The sequence below is a fragment of the Dreissena polymorpha genome, chromosome 5, assembly GCF_020536995.1.
Source record: "Dreissena polymorpha isolate Duluth1 chromosome 5, UMN_Dpol_1.0, whole genome shotgun sequence".
In the NCBI taxonomy this organism is placed as follows: domain Eukaryota; kingdom Metazoa; phylum Mollusca; class Bivalvia; order Myida; family Dreissenidae; genus Dreissena; species Dreissena polymorpha.
Genome location: NC_068359.1, coordinates 16,819,598 through 16,841,070, shown reverse-complemented (window position 1 = coordinate 16,841,070; position 21,473 = coordinate 16,819,598). Strand labels below are relative to the sequence as shown.

The 21,473-nt window shown below is 37.1% G+C and overlaps 2 protein-coding genes across 2 annotated transcripts; both read right to left on the bottom strand.

Annotated features, from left to right (window-relative positions):
- Nucleotides 1–242: 242 nt before the first annotated feature.
- LOC127831016 (DNA fragmentation factor subunit beta-like) lies at nucleotides 243–16,660 on the bottom strand. The gene is made up of 8 exons (XM_052355991.1): nucleotides 16,640–16,660; nucleotides 16,169–16,307; nucleotides 15,759–15,888; nucleotides 12,653–12,762; nucleotides 11,266–11,350; nucleotides 9,151–9,230; nucleotides 7,710–7,987; nucleotides 243–1,189 (listed from the first exon to the last, which is right to left on the bottom strand). The coding sequence occupies exons 2-8, from the start codon at nucleotides 16,304–16,306 to the stop codon at nucleotides 991–993; spliced, it is 1,020 nt and encodes a 339-aa protein (XP_052211951.1). The 5' UTR covers nucleotide 16,307; nucleotides 16,640–16,660; the 3' UTR covers nucleotides 243–990.
- Nucleotides 16,661–20,710: 4,050 nt separating this feature from the next.
- On the bottom strand, nucleotides 20,711–21,464 carry LOC127831070 (uncharacterized). Its single transcript, XM_052356057.1, has 3 exons — nucleotides 21,450–21,464; nucleotides 21,116–21,221; nucleotides 20,711–20,964 (listed from the first exon to the last, which is right to left on the bottom strand). The coding sequence occupies exons 1-3, from the start codon at nucleotides 21,462–21,464 to the stop codon at nucleotides 20,711–20,713; spliced, it is 375 nt and encodes a 124-aa protein (XP_052212017.1).
- Nucleotides 21,465–21,473: the final 9 nt, after the last annotated feature.

Below are 21,473 nucleotides of genomic sequence, written 5' to 3'. Positions count from 1 at the left end.
GACAGTCTCCTCATGTCACGTGACCCTTCACCGGTCATGTGACTGTGACGTCAGTCAGCCAGTGATCAGCTGATGAAGAAGATGTGATATCTTCGAAAATTCCAAGGTAAAAAATTCGGCTCTGAGTCCAAGAATCTACTCAATAATGCATCAACCAGAGCAGAGAAACCTCCACGAGCGTAAACAAGAGATGTGTTTGTCAGAAACAAAATGCCCCCTAATGCGCCGCTTTAAAAAAAATATTGACCTTTGACCTTGAAGGATGACCTTGACCTTTCACCACTCAAAATGTGCAGCTCCATGAGATACACATGCATGCCCTATATCAAGTTGCTATGTTTAATATTTCAAAAGTTATTGCAAAACTTTACGGTAAGGTTAAAGTTTTGGGACAGAATGACAGACAGAAAGAAAGACAGGCCAAAAACAATATACCCCCGATCATTCGATCCGGGGGCATAATCACAAAGATCAGCTGCCTTAAATCCAAAATGAACTTTAATTACACTACTGACCTCTAAATGATGCTTCATGCCAGACATAGTTAATGGTTCTGTGTAAATCTGTGTAAATACTGTAAACCAGATGCATAATTTGAATCAACTGTGTAGAGGACTGTAGGATGATGTTTTCTACCACATTTTAAACCTCATGTCCTCACTTATTCCAGAGATTGTTTAGGATTTCATCATCAAATTTAAACCACTTTGGGAATTTAACTAAGGTCAGCTAATAACTCTGGGAATATGAGCAAACCCAATAAAATTTGATAATTGACTACCATATCAATCTCAAATGGTCTTACTGCTTACTAATGCTTACTTATGAAAACAAACAAACACATGATAATTATTGCCTTAAAGATTTGCCTAAGAATTTTTGTTGTTTAAGAAAAATTTAAGTTTTTACCTGCACAGGCTAATATGGGTAGTGCATGCATTTAGCCAAGTTTTCCCACAAAAACACACATACACTAGGTTACAGCCAACATCAACTGGAGACAAGAAAGTCACGCACGTCACACGTCTGCGTTCTAGCGGCCTTCTTGTGACACCCAACCTGCACAAGTTTGAGGTTGTCTCTGGTGAACAGCAGCTTGTAGACATGCTCCCAATGGACCTCCTCGTGTTTCTGTTTCACCTTCACCGCCTGAAGCAGGGTGGGAAGGATCTCGCGAGATTTCTCTATGCTGAAATGGATGAAATAGCAGACATGTTTTCTGAATGTCTAAGCATTGTTCTGGTGAAACTGGGCTCATCAGGGACAACACTCATTTTCATCTACGAACAGACTTCCTTTAAACAAAAAAGTACAATAAAGTGTAGAAAGGATCTCACGTGATTTCTTGATGCTGAAATGGATCAAATGAGCCTCATTGCGGGACTACTGGGTTAAATGCATGTGCGTAAAGTGTCGTCCCAGATTAGACTGTACAAGCTGCACATGCTAAAAAGGTACAATACTTTCTGCTCTTATAGAATTGTTTACTTAAAGAAAGTCTATTCTTAATTAAAATCAAGCGCAAACAGAAAGTTATGTCCCTGTTTAGCAGACTGCACATTCTAATCTGAGTCAACACTTTAGGCCAAAAAAAAAATAGTCTTGGTTCAGGAAACCCGACCGACCCTATTTTTTGCCCCCGACCCTAACGATTTTTTTGGTCCATGGAAAAAAATCTGATGAAGAAAATGCTAAAATCTCGTAAAATTTCATTGAAAACAGCCACCAATTAAACCTGGATTGGTTTTCTATATTTTTCTCTTTGTTTCAATGAAAATGTTCGCAATTTGAACAGTGAACAATAACCGGTCTGCACGTGTATACGAGACATCGCTTGACCTTATTGTTATTGAAGTGCGCATGCTAGCTGGCCAATCAACATTGAGCTCGCTTACACATGAAATGACGTTGTTAAATGAAATGTAAAAATGGGTGGAGCTATGGAGTAATATTCGGTCATTCATGCGCAGACACTGTGCACTTTGAATACACAGTTAATATTGTCGTCTGCAAACAAAATAGCGGCCGGTCGCAAATGTCGTATTATTATAGATTAAAAATGAAAAGAAGCGTGACAATATTTTAATTATTTCCAAGCTGTCTATTGATCTGAATTTAAAAGTGATAATTAAATAATTAGTTCTATGTCGATGATGTTACAACTTTCTGCCAATTTCCGATCGAAATGAAAAGATGATAATTAATTAATTTGTTTGTTTTACTCGCACACTATGCTAACTGACAGCAGCGTATTTTAATCAAATAAAAATGTGAAAAACACGCGCGGTTTAATTTTAATTAACATTTCAAATTTTTAACACATAGGAAGAGTCCTTCATCTACACTACTATAAAATTGGAAGTAACCACTTTGTCTCTAAAGTCGCTAACATGGCGTCTTTAACCTTAAAGCGTTGTTGGACGAAAAAGAGTCATAACAAAAAAAAATAATTAAAACACAAAACACTAGAACATTCAAAGAGTCATGGAAACTTGACAACAATTGGCTTCGCTTTGATAATGAATCAAAATCAATGTACTGTGACGCCCTTAGCCTGTACAAACCAATAGCAACATTCAAATTTATGTACACTGCTCACTTCCTGTGCGATGCGCTCAAACCCATTGCCATTTTATCAAAAAATGTACCAGAAGAAAGACTTGTGCTATTCTGAGGTTACCCTCCTTTTGACAGCCACTATTCAGACTCTTGAGCACCTGTCGGAGACAAGGTCAGGTCTCATGATGAAAAAAATTCTGAAGGTCACACCCCAAACACCAGAGACTCATAAAGATGGCTTGTTCACTTTTGAATATGAAGGTCACACTATCACAGACAGACAAAGAAAAAATGGTTGGCTAAAAGAAATTTTGGGCCAGCGCTAGCCCTGAAGAAGTGCATAAAGAGCTAGGAATATTGAATAATATACAACGACTAAATACCACATGTGCAATATTAATCATTTGGTCAGTGTTTAAACAATCATGGGTGCATTAACTGACCCTTTTTCACCCTGAAATCAGTCGACTGGTAAAAAAAAAAAAAAAAAAAAAAAAAAACCTACCTACCCTCCTACATTTTTCTGGCCATGTTTCCTGAACCAAGACTTTTTTTTTTTTGGCCTTATGCACATACATTAAGCCCACTTGTCCCAGCAAGAGGCTCGAATAGCTGACAAGTTTCCTTTATGTTTATAAAACAAGAGCTGTGTTTGTGAACCACAATGCCCCCTACTGCGCTTTGAAGCCATATATATATATTTGACATTTGACCTTGAAGGATGACCATGACCTTTCACCACTCAAAATGTGCAGCTCCATGAGATACAAATTCATGCCAAATATCAAGTTGCTATCTTCAATATAGCAAAAGTTATGACCAAGGTTAAAGTTTTGGAACAGAATGACATACAGACAGGCCAAAAACAATATAGCCCCGATAATTCGATCAGGGAGCATAAAAAGCAAGAGGGCCAAGATGGTCCTGTATGGCTCACCTGAGTGTTAGACAATGTATCATTTTGTAATAATATTGTACTATCTGAGCACATGTTGTATGTCAAAAATTTGTATGCTGGACCTGTTATAGCTTTAATTGATAACAAAACATTTCAATTCCCATAAATTCAATAGAAAGTTATTGATGAACATTTCTTTAAAATAACCGTCAATTAAAAAATGGTTGCTAGTTTTTATACAACCAAATAAGCAAAACTATCAAGATCCTGGCGGTGATATTGGAGGCCTTGTATTTACACATTAACAGAATAAATTAATTTGAAACAAGTGATGTGTTTGTGAAACACTATGTCCCCATATATTTGACCTTTGACCTTGAATGATGACCTTGACCTTTCACCACTCACAATGTACAGCTCCATGAGATACACATGCATGCCAAATATCAAGCTGCTATCTTCAATACTGCATAAGTGTACATTAAATTAGCGATTTTGACCCATATATTTGACTTTTGACCTTGAAGGATGACCTTGACCTTTCACCACTCAAAATGTGCAGCTCTATGAGATACACAAGCATGCCAAATATGAAGTTGCTATCTTCAATATTGCAAAAGTTATTGCAAATGTTAAAGTTGCACAAACAAACACACAAACCAACCAACAGACAGGGCAAAAACAATATGAGTCGCGTTCTGAGAAAACTGGGCATAATGCATGTGCGTAAAGTGTCATCCCAGATTAGCCTGTGCAGTCTGCAAAGGCTAATCAGGAACGACACTTTCCGCCTAAACTTGATTTTCGGCAAGGAGGGACTTCCTTGAAACTAAAAATACCATAAAAGCAGAAAGTGTCATCCCTGATTAGTCTGTGCGGACTGCACAGGCTAATCTGGGACGACACTTTACGCACATGCATTATGCCCAGTTTTCTCAGAACAAGACACATATGTCCCCCACTATAGTGGTGGGGGACATAAAAACTAGATTAAGGTTCATCCAATTAACATTTCAGCTTCAAGCACTCTATTTATTCTAGTCCTTGTTCTGCAATATTTTTTATTTATCTTTCAACATACAATCAAAACTGCAATGCCACCCTGCAAGACAAATCAAAATTGAGGAACTTCTTAGTATTAAAGACTAAATTTGACATTTACACAGTGGTTTATAAAGGACAAGAAGTCAGAAGATATTTGTAGTTTTCCAGTTTTTTTAATGGAATACTGACCAGAATAGCTCACCCTTTAACAAATGTTTCGGTGAGATAAATATGTGTAGACAAACAAACTGAAAGCCAATTAATAAAATGTTTTTACAGTCTTTCTATTTGCAATTTCTGCTTAGTACCAAAATATTATAAACCAGACCATCCTTAACAACCCATGTGTATTCGTTATTATATAAAATGGTTATATAAAGAAAACCTGCATATTGTTTGACTGCAGAACTCAAGCAAATACCCAGCAAAATATAATTTGGTAAACAAATTGTTTAACAATATGCTACTGCAGTGCTTTACTTTGCTAATGGTTACATTTCACTTAATCATTTTGAATCCCTTTGTGATCAAAAGTAGCGCCTATTTCTAAAGAGTTTGTTTTCTTTTTGGGTTTAAAAGCACTTAAGCAATCGCAACCATGCTTTTTGTGATTATTTTATACATCCTATGTATGTCTGCCACAATTTTGTGCATTTCATTGGGGATTAATTTGAAAGATGAACAATTGAGGTGCGTTTATTGGAGTATGGGGCTTTTGTCGAAATTTCACTCCCGAAACTCTGTTTTCTGAGGGTGCTTGTCTCTGGGCAAATGTAACTTTCTTAGAAGTGTTGAGACCATTTCATTCTGACTGCATTTATTGAAAGAGGACATATGTATCTTTAAAATAATACCGGTCCTGAATAATTTGATATATAGAAAATACAAGAACAATTATTTGACAGTTGGCAGTTATATTATGGGACCATATATACAAATGGAATTAGGGTTATTGAACCTAATCAATAATTAACCCTTTGCATGCTGGGAAATTTGTCGTCTGCTAAAATGTCGTCTGCTAAATTTCTAAAATTAGCATTTTCTTCGATTTTTTTTCAAAGAATACTATCAGAATAGCAAACAGTTTGGATCCAGATGAGACGCCACGTTCTGTGGCGTCTCATCTGGATCCAAACTGTTTGCAAAGGCCTTCACAACTCGGTTCCCGCACTGTAAGGGTTAACAAATTGTAAGATTTTAGGTGCGTAGCTAAGAGGTTTCGTTAGTTACCGTTCATGTCCGTGCCAGCCGCTAACCAATAATAATTCAATAAACAAGAGGGCCAAGATGGCGCTTGTTCGCTCACCTCAGAGGAGTCGGTTCATTCAATCTTTACCAAACGTCAAACTTGACCTAGATATTGTCCAGACAAACATCCTTGTCAAGTTTCATCATTATTGAACCAAAACTCTGGTATATGGAGTGATTTTGTTTTTGTAAGATTTGACCTGATGACCTATATTTTGATTTGACCCCCCTTACCAAACATCAAACTTTGCTAACAAAAATAAATATTATGACCAAGATTCATAAAATCTGAAACAAAATTGTGACCTCTAGAGTGTTTACAAGGATTTTGTATAATATAATGAAAATTTGGACAATCTAAAGGCATTAAATATGTGATATATACAAAACCAATCTTTTCACCAAGTTTCATGATTATTGGGCAAAAAATGTGACTTCTAGCGTGTTAACAAGCTTTTTTACTATATAAATATGAGAAAACTGCCCCCCCCGGCAGCCATGTTATTCAACTGACCGGAACCATTTTCAAACTCAACTCTCATATCAAGGAAACAAATGTTCTGACCAAATTTCATGAAAATTGGGCCAAAAATGTGACTTCTAGAGTGTTCACATGTTTTCACTATATACATAAAGAGAAAAATGCCCCACTCACTGGCGGCCATGTTTTTTCACCGATCTGGACCATTTTCAAACTCGTCCGAGAAATCAATAAAACCAAAGTTTTGACCAACTTTCATGATGATTGGGCAAAAATTGTGACTTCTAGAGTGTTTACAAGGTTTCTCTATAGCCAAATAAGGAAAACTGCCCCACCGACTGGCGGCCATGTTTTTCAACGGACCAGAACCACTTTTGAACTCAACCAACATATCATTAAGACAAACATTTTGACAAAGTTACATAAAGATTGGGCATGAAATGTGACTTCTACAGTGTTTACAATTTTTTTCTTTTTTTTTGACCTAGTGACCTAGTTTTTGACCCGGCACGAACCAGTTTCCAACTCGACCGAGATTTCATTGGGACAAAGCTTCTGACCAAGTTTCATGAAGATGGGACAATACATGTGGCCTCTAGAGTGTTTACAAACAAACATGGACGGACGACGGTCAAAGACGGTCACAAAAGCTTTTGAGCAAAAAGAAGACCCTGAGGCTCAAATCCAGTTTTCCAGAATAATCCCGACAATTGACATCCCTGCATACTACTATATTGTACAACTTACAATTACGTTTTTTGACAGGTGTAAATCTTCATGTACAGTTTTTATAGCATATATTATATATCATCTCAATATGTATTATTGACTTCAGTCAAGTTTTAATATCATACAATTTTTTTTCACAGCAAATATTTTTTAAATTTATTATTTTAGATCATGTTTGTTTCATTACTGGTGATCGCTAGACAAAGAAGTTAACCCTTTCCCACTCATTTCCAAAGTGACATATGGCTATATGCAATAGCATAAAACCAGAACAGCCTAGAAGGCTACTCGCAGTCTGTTCAGGTTGTGTGCTGTTTGCTGCTCATCAGTATCTTAGGCTAGGAAACTAAGCCTTTAAAGTTTGAATCTCGTTAAAAGTCTTACATTTCACTTGTTTTTCTAAGGGACCATAAACATTTCAAAATGTGTATCTATACAGTAAAAGGGTTAACTTTTTTAATGAAAATAAATTGGTCATTGTTGGTGATTGCTAGAGAAAATATTTAACCCTTTCTCACTCAGAAGCAAGGTGAAAATGGCTATGTGCAAACAGCATAAAAACAGAACAGCCTGCGAGTAATTTGCAGTCTGTTCAGGCTTTATGCTGTTTGCTGCTCATCAGCATTTAAGGGGTCAAGAAAGGAAGCCTTTAAAACTTACTAAGGGACTACAAAGGCGTCAAAATACGTATCTAAGTGGTAAAGGGGTTAATACTCGAAAAATATAACACAAAGAGACATCACTACATACACATGGTCCAGGTTCCACAGCCCAAACAGCTGCCTGTACCCTCGCGATGCGTACGGGTTGATTGTGTGAAAGCTGTCACAGCGCTCGCTGTCAAACGGTCCCTGGCACTGAAACCAGCCTTGCTTGTCGCAGATGCGCTCTGCCGGCCGGGCGGTACGGTCAAAATATCCCCCGTGAAAGTCGTTCTTTTTTAGCCGATTTGACATCTGGTCGAGGCATTCTGTGAGAATCTCTTTCGTTTCTGGATCCTTTACCTCCTTCTCAATTTGTTCCTTAGCCTGTGATAAAAGTGGAAAATTACAATATCAAATGTCACTGGCTATTACCGTAACAAAATACTGTTAAATTAGTTATATTCGACACCTTGACAATTTCTGGTTGTGTTCGAAATATAACTGTTTAATGGACATGTTAACTTGTTGATTTCTGATTTTGGAAAAAAAAAAGAAGAAATTTGCGTTGGTAATTCTCCTAATTGTTAATGATAAATATGCGAATTGGGCAACCCATGAAAACAAGGAAAATTCATGTCCTACGAATAATAATGAGTTTACAGTATATTTTACAGAAACCGATTTAGTTTATCTATTTTGTCACTAAGAGTTGATGCCATACTTTCCATTGAAATATGACCATGCAAGATGAACATTTTAAATAGTGGCTACATACATTTCTTCCCTGTTATATGACACTGACAATCTGTATATCTGTATTCTAAGCACAGTTGCGTCCTAGACAGAATAAGGTAATTTTAATACATTTATAAGCATTTTATTATGATATATATTATATTCCAATATAAATAAAAATAATTCTTACACTGATATTTTATAACTTCATAAAATTCCCAAAAGCACCCAATAGTGTTTATTTTCAAACTTTTTATTGTTCCATTTCAAGCGATAACTATGCAAAAGAATTGCTTGTTATCTACTACGGCTCATATACTAAAGAATAGAAAGAAGAAATCATTTTTGGATGGTATAATTACAATTTCATATCCCTCCCCAACTTTTAATTATTTGTGGACAGATTTTTATGAGACTTAAAATTCTTGTAGATTTTATGCAGAGATAGGTATTAACAGTTTATTACAAGTGTTGATTTTGTTGGCGGATTTGTGGCTAAAATTCTTATCTCAAGAAGTATATATATCTCCCAAATAACTGCCCCAAATTGCCCCAAAATCCCAATGTCCAAAATTATTTTTATTCTAAAACACTGATAACACGTTAACAATTTGTTATCATTTAAATGTACAACTGCTTAATCAATCCGTAAAGCCATAAAGGTAATAAAACCACAATTAAATATACTTACAAAATTAATTAGTGGAATGTACATGTAGATAGACATAATTAATAACCAAAGCACCATCAAAACATATCACCAGAGCATATAACTTTATATTGGAGAGATAACACTAATAAAAAAAACTTACCGAGTTAAAGTAGCTACGAATGCGTGTTTGTGCATTGTTCCGCATCACCTCTTGCTTTGTCTTGTACTTTTTGTTCAAACCTGCTCAGTAAAGAATATAAAATGTTTACAATTGACACAATACAGTTTTCCTCAGACTTGACAACAGGATACAGGCTTCCAATATTGCTTATATCATGAACAGAGCTCAAAATCAGCCTTTTTCTGGGAAAACTGGGCTTAAAGCATGTGTGTGAAGTGTCAACCCTGATTGGTCTGCACATTTTGCACAGGCTAATCAGGGACGATACCTTCTGCATTAACTGGATTTTAATTTAAAAGGACTTCCTTTAACTTAATCATCAAAATACCATAAACTCAGAAATTGTCGTCCCTGTTAAGCCTGTGTGGACTGCACAGACTAATTTGGGACGACTATTTACACAAATGCCTTAAGCCCAGTTCTCATGAACGAAGATCAAATGAAGAATGAAGTCAATAGAAGTGGTTCATTGTAAATCTACCACATGAAAGTGTGACATTTAAATATAAGGCTTTTGCCTACCAAAGTCACAAGTGTGTATGTTTTTTGACATTTTGATAAATTAAATTTATCACATTCTGCACTTAATTGTGCAAAGTAAAATTGAGATTTTTTGAGTTGAGGCAAATGAAGTTTAACTAACAAGATGCTCATTTGCTTGAACAATCTTTGCCCTGGACCTGTAGTCACAAACGTCCTTAGCGGAAACCTTAGATTATTTATTATCTGCATAAACTTTCCGCCTAATTCAAGATAACGTTTTTTTACTGAAATTTGTTCACGTCAACATTGCTTAATGATTAACAAGTCTTCTATTCAAAAGCAAGAAACATTGCATTTCTTACAAAACATGTTGATCTTGAATTTTCCCTTTTGTGCAAAAGTAAATATTTGAGCCTCTATCTGGGTAAAGAGGACTGAATACATGTGTGTTAAGTGATGTCCCAGATTAGCCTGTGCAGTACACACAATCTAATCAGGGACGACAAATTCTGCCGGAACTGGATTAGTGATTTAAAATATGAGACTTCCATTCACCAAAGAATACCATTAAAGCGGAAAGTGTCGACCCTGAATTGTCTCTGCAGACTTCACAGGCTAATGCACAACTACACTATACGCCAATTCATTTAGCCCAGTTACCCAGATCGAGGCTTATATGTTTAACACAAGTTATTTTTGCCAAAATATTTAGAACGTCCTCTCTTTAAAAGCAGGAACAGAAGCATTTCTTATTTTAATTAAATTATCCCTTTCATGCATATTAATAAACGATTTCCTTTACATGTTTGTTGTATGACAACTTTGACTTTAAAACCAGTCTTCATTCTCTTATCTGTACTAAAATGAGCTTAATGCAAGTGAAGACTGCAAAGTCTAATCTGGATGGACACTTTACGCACATGCATACAACCCTGTATTCCAGAAGCCAGGCTCAAATCTGAACTTAATTTGCAAGGAAAGGCAATTTTAAGATAAAAGTTTGTATAAGAAATGCAATGTTTTCTGCTTTTTAACCCTTTCTCACTCAGATGCAAAGTGAAAATTGCTATGTGCAAACAGCATAAAACCAGAACAGCCTGTGAGTGACTCGCAATCTGTTCAGGTTTTATGCTGTTTGCTGCTCACCAGTATCTAAGGGTTGGAAATGAAGCCTTTAAAACTTGAATCTAGTAAGAAAGGTCTTCAATAAAATATAAATTTTCTAAGAGACTAAAAACACATCAAAATATGGATTTAAGTGGGAAAGGGTTAACAGACATATGTGTCTTGTTCTGTGAAAGCTGGTCATAATGCATGTGCGTAAAGTGTCGTCCCAGATTAGCCTGTGCAGTCCACACAGGCTAATCAGGGACGACACTTTCCGCATAAACTTGATTTTCGGTAAGGAGGGACTTTCTTGAAACTAAAAATACCATTAAAGCTGAAAGTGTCGTTCCTGATTAGCCTGTGCGGACTGCACAGGCTAATCTGGGACGACACTTTACGCACATGAATTAAGCCCAGTTTTCTCAGAACAAGACACATATTCATAATTCGCTCAGAGTGAGGCTCGAAATTTTCTTCAGAAGCATTTAGAATGGTAACCCTGACCTTCAAACCAGTCCTCATCTTCATATCTGTACTCGGCATTAGGGTCTGTCTGCAGCATCTCCAGATACTGAGAGATGATGTGCACCTGAAAACATTAAATAGAAACCCCTACAATTAATGGTCTGAAAAGAAGCTGAAATGTAATGAAATTCATAATGAAATGAAATCTCAGCAGTTATTCAATTCACACATTTATCAAACATTTCATAAAAGTTCATGGGAAACGGTGGAGTCTCTCTGTTATACTAATTTACATTGACACATTCGACTATTAGCAGCCATTTACTTTGCCCAATTGGGCAAAGTACCGGTAATTTACCAATTGGGAAAAATTGTTAAACCCCCCTGAAATTTGGGAAAATTCTTGCAGAAATCATCAGATGGGGAATTATGGGTCTTTTAAATTGCTTGGTATAAACTGCCCCCCCAAAAAATAAATATTAATTTACATTAATTTTGGCTTGAAATGTTCAGTTTCAGTGCTCATTTTATTTGTTTGCTTGCTGATAATGCACTTTTGGAATGAAATTGACAAAATTTTCCTTTCTTTTTTCACGTATTTCGTTGTTTTTCCTTAATTGGGAAAGTACCTTATATGTGTACTTTATAAAGAAGGAAAACAATCGCTGAGTATTTCGTAGTTTTTCCTTAATTGGGAAAGTACCTTTTATGTGTACTTTATAAAGAAGGAAAAGAATTGCTGAGTGTTTTTGAATTTTATTTGTATAGTTTTGGCATGTATTATTTCAACATGACTGCTTGTTCTGTATTTTCTTAGTATTTCAGTGATGTTTGTATGTAAATGTACTAAACATTTTTGCACATAGTGTATTCAAATAAAAACAAGAAACCGTTGGAGACGGGTGATGCTCCCCAAAGTTTTTTTTTGTCACAATATTGCACTATATATTCATAAAAAGGAAACTTCTTGAGGGCACAGTAGTTGGGGGGACAAGATTTTTTTGTAGAAAATTTCAAAGGGCCATAACTCTGTGAAAAATCATCAGAACCCGCTGATAATATGTACATCTCCTCTTGGTAGTGAAGCTTCCCATAAAGTTTCATTGAATTCCAGTCATTAGTTGCTGAGAAATAGCCCGGACAAGAATTGCACTATATGTACAGTAAATGGAAAATTTCAAAGGGCCATAACTCTGTGAAAAATCATTCGACCAGAACCCGCTGATAATATGCACATCTCCTCTTGGTAGTGTAGCTTCCCATAAAGTTTCATTGAATTCCCATCATTATTTGCTGAGAAATAGCCCAGACAAAAAATTGTGCACAGACGGACACACAAACAGACAAAGCGGCGACTATATTCTCCCCCCAAAATTTTATGGGGGAGCATAAAAATCCAAAAAATAAATATACATGTAATGTGCACCTTCTCCGGGGATCCCTCTCCCACCAGAAGCTCTCTAATCTCACTGGCTATCTCTGCCTTCCTGGACACGTTGTACAGCTTGCTGAGTGCGTCGTGGATCAGCGCACCCGCTGAAAGGGGTTAGGGTTGGATGGAGTGACAATTTTTGTTCTAAGGTTACTTGTGTTATAATGGAGTCATTGGCTGCTTCAGGATTCCAAAGTTCCCATTATGGCCTTAAACCCTTTCAGTGAGGGAACCGAATTTTAAAGGCCTTTGCAAACAGTTTGGATCCAGATGAGACGCCACAGAACGTGGCGTCTCATCAGGATCCAAACTGTTTGCTTTTCTGATAGTATTCTTTGAAAAAAAATCGAAGAAAATGCTAATTTTAGAAATTCAGCAGAAGACATTTTAGCAGACGACAAATTTCCCAGCATGCAAAGGGTTAAATGCTTTACAGAGCCACGCTCTGGAGAAATGGGCTTCAGGCATGTGCGTAAATTGTTGGCACAGAAAAGCCTACTCAGTCCCTACAGGCTCATCAGAGACGACAATCTTAACTATTATGAAAATTTTTGTTAGAAGGAAGTTTCTTCTAAACAAAAAATCAAGCAGAATATGTGCTCCCTTTGTGGACAAAGCATTAAGCCCTATTTTGCCAGAGTGTGACTCAAATATTTTGCAGCCTTGTTTTGAAGAAGTGTTTTAACATTCTTTTAGAAAATTCAAAGAATTCCATTTTATTGAGATCAATCATTGAAACTGATCAAGGTGATAAGGATTTTGCAACTGTCTATAAAGACATCAATAGTTGGTTCAAATGAACTCAATCAGAGTCTCAAGAAGCTTAACCCTTTCAGGGGTTTTTTTTACTAAGAAAGTGACGCCGATATTCGGCGTCTTCCCCTACCAGAATTTTTCCCCTAAAAATACCATTTCCCCTCCAAAAATATAATTTTTCACCAAAATATAATATTTTACCCTCAAAGAAATGTTTTTTTTCTTTTGGGAAGTCGACACTTATCCAATTTGTACCATGTACAACGATTTCGCTCTCTCTCTCTCTCTCTCCCGACAAACACTCAAATCTGGGAAACCCAGTGATTCTATATATAGCTCTTAAATTACGTCATGGAAACCGGGCAACTAATCGTATTAATCATGTGACTATTTTACTGGATTCCGGTCTTGCGCCAGAAGGGTGTTTCGTCAATTAATTACCGGAAACCAGTCGAATTTTCATCCGGGTTATGTGAAAGCCAAGATATAAACGTTAAAACAGAAAAAAGTCTCGCAATTGGCGTTCATACACAGACACAATAAAACGTTCGGGCTCGTAAAATATTAATTGCGTTGACGCATTTTTTAAGAATGAATCATCAAAAACCGTTGAAACCCAGCAGGATTCGGAGGTACATGTAATCAACATCGATTAATACTGTCGGATTATTGTGAAAGTGAAAGTAGACAATCGGCAGCTGCCGCACCTTTCCCTTCCAATACTGTAGCAGATCTAGATCGTCAACCCATTCATCATGAAATTGAAATCACAATATTGACATCGTTCCCCGGCCCAAGTTGAAAACATTTCCCATTATTAGATCTACCCCTGCAACTTTATTTAGGACTTTGACTTTAATATCATACTTGTTAATGTGTTAAAGAACAAAAAGGTCAGAGACATGCCTCTTTTTCTAAAAAAAACCTGAAGTCTGTAGGTGAGTTTTAGACATTGAAATGAACAGTTTTTATTTTTCCCCAAATATGTCTCTTTCGCGCTCGATTTTCCCCTTTTACCCAGCGTCCAGCGTCTTCCCCTTTTTCTAAAAAAAAACCCTGCCTTTGCATGCTGGGAAATTTGTCATCTGCTTAAATGTCGTCTGCTGAATTTCTAAAATTAGCATTTTTTCATTTTTTTTAAAGAATACTATCAGAATAGCAAACAGTTTGGATCCTGATGAGACGCCACGTTCTGTGGCGTCTCATCTGGATCCAAACTGTTTGCAAAGGCCTTAAAAATTCGGTTCCCGCACTGAAAGGGTTAAGGATTGGAAGGTTGAGTCTTTATATGTAATCAAGCTAAAACAAGAGATTGTCAAGCAATATGGTCCCCTACCGGGGAAAGTCCACCATTGTCAGTAATTTTTATTTTATTTTTTACATTTGTTGCCATAGCAACCACAATTTTTGACGTAGGAACAAAATGAATTGACGTGCATAATCTCCATATTGCCATCTGTCCATGTTTTAAGTTTCATGAAAAAATATGAAGAACTTTTTAAGTTATCGCAGGATCCAGAAAAGTGTGACGGACTGACAGACTGACAGACAGACTGACTGACAGAGCGCAAACCATAAGACCCCTCCAGTTTTACCGGTAGGAGACATTAAATAGGTTTAAACTTAATTGATCAAGCTTTTTCATTCTCTTGCATAACGCAACTTTCATTTTGAATTTGTTGGAACTTTAATGCTGCAAGTTTGACACAAATTGAGAGCATGATTCGTCCAAATTTCATAAATGCAAGCGCTGTTCTGTGAAATCTGTGCTTAATGTATCTCAGATGTGCTTGTGCAGTCCACACAGGCTAATGAGGGACGGCCCTTTCTGCCTTAGCTGGATTCTTGTTAACAAGTGACTTCCTTCATATAAACAAGAAACCCTCGGAGACGGGTGATGCTCCCCAAAAGTTTTTTGTCACAATATTGCACTATATATTCAGATAAAAGGAAATGTCTTGAGGGCACAGTAGTTGGGGGGACAAGATTTTTTTATAGAAAATTTCAAAGGGCCATAACTCTGTGAAAAATCATTGGACCAGAACCAGCTGATAATATGCACATCTCCTCTTGGTAGTGAAGCTTCCCATAAAGTTTCATTGAATTCCAGTCATTAGTTGCTGAGAAATAGCTTGGACAAAAATTGTTCACGGACAGACACACTGACGGACAGACGAAGCGGCGACTATATGCTCCCCCCCCAAAAAAAAATTTAGGGGAGCATACAAATTCTGTAAAAGCGTAGTGTCATCCATGATGAGCACCTGCAGACTGGACAATACTTTACTCACATACATTAAGTTCAGGTGTCCCAGAAAAAAGCTCAAACGCAAGCAATGCTTACCTCCACCCCATTTCTCGCCCTCTCTGAGGAAGACAAGGACTGTCTGGGCAGGCAGTTTCTGGAAGAATGTGTTGCTGTCCACCAGTGTGCCATCATCTTCCAGAACGATAGTCACTGTCTCCGGGTCTAACTGCAGTGGAACAATATCAATTGAGCCTCATTACGGGCAGCGCTCCAGCTAGGTCTAAATGGTAGGGCGTCCCGCCTTGCCATTGCAAAGCCCAGTCCTGACCTTCCGAGGCCCTGCCATGCCTTATCTCCTATTACAACTAATAATTGTAATAAAAATACGGTATTTTAAAACTTTTCTTTTTTCGTCCATCGCGGTTGACAGTCCCTTTAAGGGTTGTTAAACCTCCATTAGTTCATACATAAATGTAAATGCATCGATTTAAAAAGTATATTCATACCTGTAGCTTCTCGCAGCCCTTCACAAGAAGATCGTTAAAAGTTTTCGCTGTCACACCCACGCGCCGTTCCCGTTTAACGTCTTGAACCTTATATGCCCTCATGCCCCCATTAAATAGAGACAGGAATCTGGTGAACATGCTATGATCAGAAAAATATATTGTCTTTTACTTCCATGTAAACAAAAATCTCCCGCGGAACAAAGGAACATAACAAAAGCTTTCCAATTTCGTCGTAAACTGTGCCTTAATTATTTCAATAGGCTACACGTCACTAATACAACTCATATATTATCTCGCTCTTTTACACTGCGGTTCATCATCATCATCATCATCATCATCATCATCATCATCATCATCATCATCATCATCATCATCATCATCATCATCATAATCATCATCATCACCATCCGGTATAAGAGTTGAAATCCATATTGGAATATCGGAAACCCTGTGTAAAGGCTCTGTGCTTACCCGATAAAAAAGTTATGAAGTGAAGTACTGGTTAAAACTATTTACAAGGTGACAATTAGCTAGTGGCAGGAAGACAGGGCTCCCAGGCTGGCTTGGAACGCCTCTATCGTTGTGCAGTCGGTGGTCCGGGTTGGGAGGCGGTTCCAATCGCTAATTGTGCGTGGGAAGAAGGAGGCCCTGTAGATGGTGGATGATTCCAATTTCTGACTGAAGCGGTGTGAGCCCCTGGTTCTTCTGTCTGAAAGATGGAGTGCTTCTGTTGCTCCAGAGACTTAAAGATGGAGTGCTTCTGTTGCTCCAGAGACTTCAACCGGGTGGTGATGGATTCTAAAGAGCATTGACAGTCTCGCTAGGTAGCGTCGATGTTGGAGTGACTGTTGCAGTGACTGACAGCCCAGGTCTTGCACCATCTTTGTGACGCATCCTGGCGTACGGTCAGTGTAGGCAGAATTCACAAATCTCGTACCTGTTCGAGTTTGTGTAGGCCTTGGCTTGAAGTTTGGGATCCCATACTGTGGATGAATACTCAAGTGTAGGTCTAACCAAAGCTGTGTATGCAATGCTCTTGACCTCTTTGCTGCAATCGCCAAGGTTGCGTCGAATATTCCTTACATTCACGAATTTTGAGGCACGAACGACAACTCTGCTTGGAGAATGATATTATCTGTCAAAGCCCAAGTTCTAAAAACAAAATAAATTAAGACAAAATATACTAACTGCATCCCACTTTTACAGCGAATTCGGTTGATTAAAGCCCCGTTGATTAAATTTCTGATATAATCCACGGCACGTGGCCAAGGCTCGTGCTTTTTGTTTTGTAAGCCTCGCATGATAAACCTGATCTATAATCAACACTAACCTATTATTCTCTATATATACACTTGTGTTCTCATGTACTTTAAATCAAATAGTTATGCTATAATTGTTTTAAAATGTTTGAAAAACAATTTTATTGTAATATTGAATATAGCTCAATTGAAATATAATTTGTAAGGTCACCATTTTGGAAAATTAAAAGTCATTTTTCAACTCCATCATATACAGTACAAAGTGTTACCAGTTCGTGCACTTAAGAATATTTAATAATGTTAGTTTTCTGAATTTAACCGTAATGTTTGGAAACGCTTACAACCGTACGTAACAGGGCCTTAAACAGGAAAATTTGACAGGGGGGGAGAGGCAAACGGGGAGGGTGCGGGAGGGGTTGCCCCTCCCTAATAGATTTTTTTTTCATTAAGCATAGTTGCAATAATACAACTCCCAGCTATATTGACCCTCCGGGTCGCTGTACGTATGTACTCATAAAAGCTCAGAGCATTCAAGAAGAACTACATTAGGCACCGTTCAAGGTGAATTTTAATGCGCATAAAAGCGTTATTTTGTGCTATAAATATATTGCATATAACAAGTGAATCAGCATCTTTCTGAAGTCTAAAGCTTTAACCATTGGTGTGAAATTCATACACATGTTTAAAGCTTTAGATTTCAGAAATGTACGATGTTTTATGAAGAAGGAAAAGAAACCATTGAAAATAAAAAACCTTTATTTAGAAATGTAACATAAAGTATAACTCTAGAGGAGGTTTGATTTCAAAGAGAAAATACTATTATGGTTATATGTCAGTAACTGGCATATAGCCTAATAGTATTTACTCTTTGAATTCAAACCTCCTCAAAAGTTTCAAAGTAAATTCATAATAAAATGTTTATTATCTACAACACAGTTTTCACAGAAATGTATCATAAACTAAGTATGACTCAATAGAAGGTTTGAATTCAAAGATAAAGTACTATTATGGTTATATGACAGATAGATGAAGCATTGAGCACAGCGGGTAATTGACAGATCGGGGATGTCTGTACAAGGTGATAAGAAAACATTGCCTAGGGGTTTATCTCCACCGTTGAGTAAATTAGCGCTAATACCCCTGTGTATCCGGGGCAATAAAACACATCTGCGCATTTGTATTGCGGGGAAGTGTACTGTGGACCTTTTCATGTGAGAAAAATTTGCAGTAGGCCCAGTATTAAAAAAAATCATAACTCGACAGCCAGCTGGGGGGGGGGGGGCGGGGCTGGCCCCTGGGCCGAGTACCTGGGTACGGGCCTGCGCCATATCAACCAGTCACAAATTCCACAGAGGTCCGTCTAAAATGCGTATATGACTCATATCCGCGGATATGAACGAAAAGTGCGAATATGAACGAATATAGGCAATATTTATGCGTTTTGTGCAGTTTTCTTTATATAAACAAATTACTGTTAAATGAAAAATTCTCAATATGTGATAAATCTGTTAACATTGCCTCAAAAAAGAGCACCCTAAAAGCGGTGCTCCGACTGGTCTTTCATATTCGCGGATATGAATTTGGAGTTACTGAAATTAAAATGCTAATGAAAAACACGTGAAAATGTATTCGATCGTAACACAACGCATGAACGGTGTGTATTTTTGTTCATACAACGATTTTCATATAAACAAAATAAAGGAAAATACATTTAAAAAGTCGTTATCTTGTTCATATCCGCACTTTTCAGTCATATCCGCGGATATGAGTCATATACGCAATTTAGTCGAACCCCAAATTCCATTTTAAAGTTGTCTTTGGTACGCTTTAGGGCCTTTTTGGTAAGGCCTTTTTGGTATTCGGCCTTTTTGGTATGCGGCCTTTTTGGTTTTCGGTGTTTCTGGACTTAAACCATGTTGTGTACATAGTTGGTTTTAACCTATTTTCTTTCTGGTACATTGACAAGGTTGTCGGCTCTTTCGGCCCCGTTTTTTCAGGCTCTTTCGGCCCCAATTTCAGGCTCTTTCGGCCCAGGTACCAGGTCACACAACCCCAAACCGGAACTCCTGTTTTTATGGTTACACTGTTTTTAGGGTTACATGCAGTCAGTTTGATACTTAGCACACATTGTTCAGTGCATGCTGCATATGATTTGTAAAATACATTGCAAATGGAATGGTTTGGTATCAATTTGAAGGTATATTTGTTAGCTATAATAAAAAAACAACATTTTTGTGCTCTACTTTTTCTGTTGATGGTTTCCCGCTTCGAAAGTAGGTCATACTATTTGAGCCCAAAATGGTCTCCTGCACAGCTGTCAAAACCGGTGTGCATATTCTAAGGTGAATATTTTGAGTTACGACGTATAGAATTTAAGGACATCATTTTTTTCAAATGAGTATGCATTTATCTTTCCAATGATGTATGATGATATAGTGGGTCATTGCTTGATCATGGTAAAAATTGATATCGAACTTCAACTAATTTATATGTAATATAGAAGGAAAATAATTGCGCATGCGTAACCCCCATTTTTTATTTGAATTAATCGTTGCAAATATGTTGGTCGAAACTCTTTAAAACTATGGAATATTGTTTATAACAGTAATATATTATCTTTATTGAGGATTAATGCATTTGAAAAAAGATTCTTTTTGTCTTTTGCTTCAGGTTTATCGTCGTCGAAATGAGAAGAATAGATACAAGAATATCAGACGGCTTTGAAAATAAAACAAACTATAAAATAATTAATATTACATTTATTTGGATAATTTTAAAGTTATAACAATAAGGAATACATACGTCTTAACAACACAATACATAAATTTAACCTAATTACATACTACATAATTTACTGAACACAAGTTGTTTATTTTATTAATAATGCAATTACATCATCATAATAATCATCATATAAATATTAATCATCATCATTCATCATCATAATAATAATGATCATCAAAATTATCATCATCATAATAATCAGCATAAGAAACATCAGCATTTAAATCATCATCATTATAATTATCAGCATAAATACACCATAGTCTGCAGCAGCATAATAATCTTCAGCATCAAAAGAATCACTCTAATAATAATCATCATCATCATTATAATTGCATAATTTATTTGTAACTTAATAATTAAAGCATATTCATCATCATAATAATAATAATATTCATCATAATTATCATCAACGTAACGTGATAATCATCATCATGTGGTGATAGGTTTATATATTCCAGCATTATCATCATCATCATCATCATCAAGAGGCGACGATTCAGAAGGCATACGTCTCCCCGATCTTGGTGAGGAAATTCTCGGTGGTCAGTTCCCGCTGGTCGTATTCTTCCCATAGCTGGCCAAGCTGCTCGTCAAGATTTACATAGACGTTGCGTCGGACCCGCCCGGTTCCCTCTCGCACCAGCTGGGCCTGAACTGGCAGGTACTCGGCCTCGCGCCGCAGGAGAGGTACCAACACATAGAAAGAGCACTTGTGGTCGGCTGCCTTCAACCTCAACCGACGGTGCCACCCTTAAAAACAAAACACTAATAAGACAATGCAATATAATTTGTAATTCGCTTTAGTAATACAATGAAAATAAAATTACGTACACTTTAAGGTACTTACAAAAAAATATTTAGTGAACATACAATATACAGACAGACTAAATGCACCACAAACCTTCTGTGTCGTTCGTTCTGACAGTCTGTCGGTACACAGACCACTCTTCCAGTGCCCAGATTGAACTGACAAGCCAGATTACTGAATGTAGGAGAACACCACAAGGCTGAAATAGTATATGCAAAAGTTGCATAACGAGTTGACATGTATCTTGTGCACATGTTCACATTAAATAACACTTAAAACGCAAATTGAATATATATAGAAGCTGATAAAAAATTCCGGACGACGTGGAACGTGCCGTCGACGAACCAGCGGTTTGACTGCTGGAGTCTGCTCAGCTGATCGTCGCTGGCGAAGATGAGGTGGCGTTCCCCGTCTACACGCACATCACCGCGTAGAAAACCATCTCCGATGA

Coding starts and splice junctions, on each gene's coding strand:
- LOC127831070 (XM_052356057.1), bottom strand. Junction 20,965..21,115: donor CAGAACGAACGACACAGAAG/GTTTGTGGTGCA, acceptor TTTGTTTTTAAG/GGTGGCACCGTCGGTTGAGG.
- LOC127831016 (XM_052355991.1), bottom strand. CDS start 16,306: ATGTTCACCAGATTCCTGTCTCTATTTAATGGGGGCATGAGGGCATAT. Junction 12,763..15,758: donor GGGCGAGAAATGGGGTGGAG/GTAAGCATTGCT, acceptor AACCCCTTTCAG/CGGGTGCGCTGATCCACGAC. Junction 1,190..7,709: donor CTGTGGAACCTGGACCATGT/GTATGTAGTGAT, acceptor CATCCATTTCAG/CATAGAGAAATCTCGCGAGA.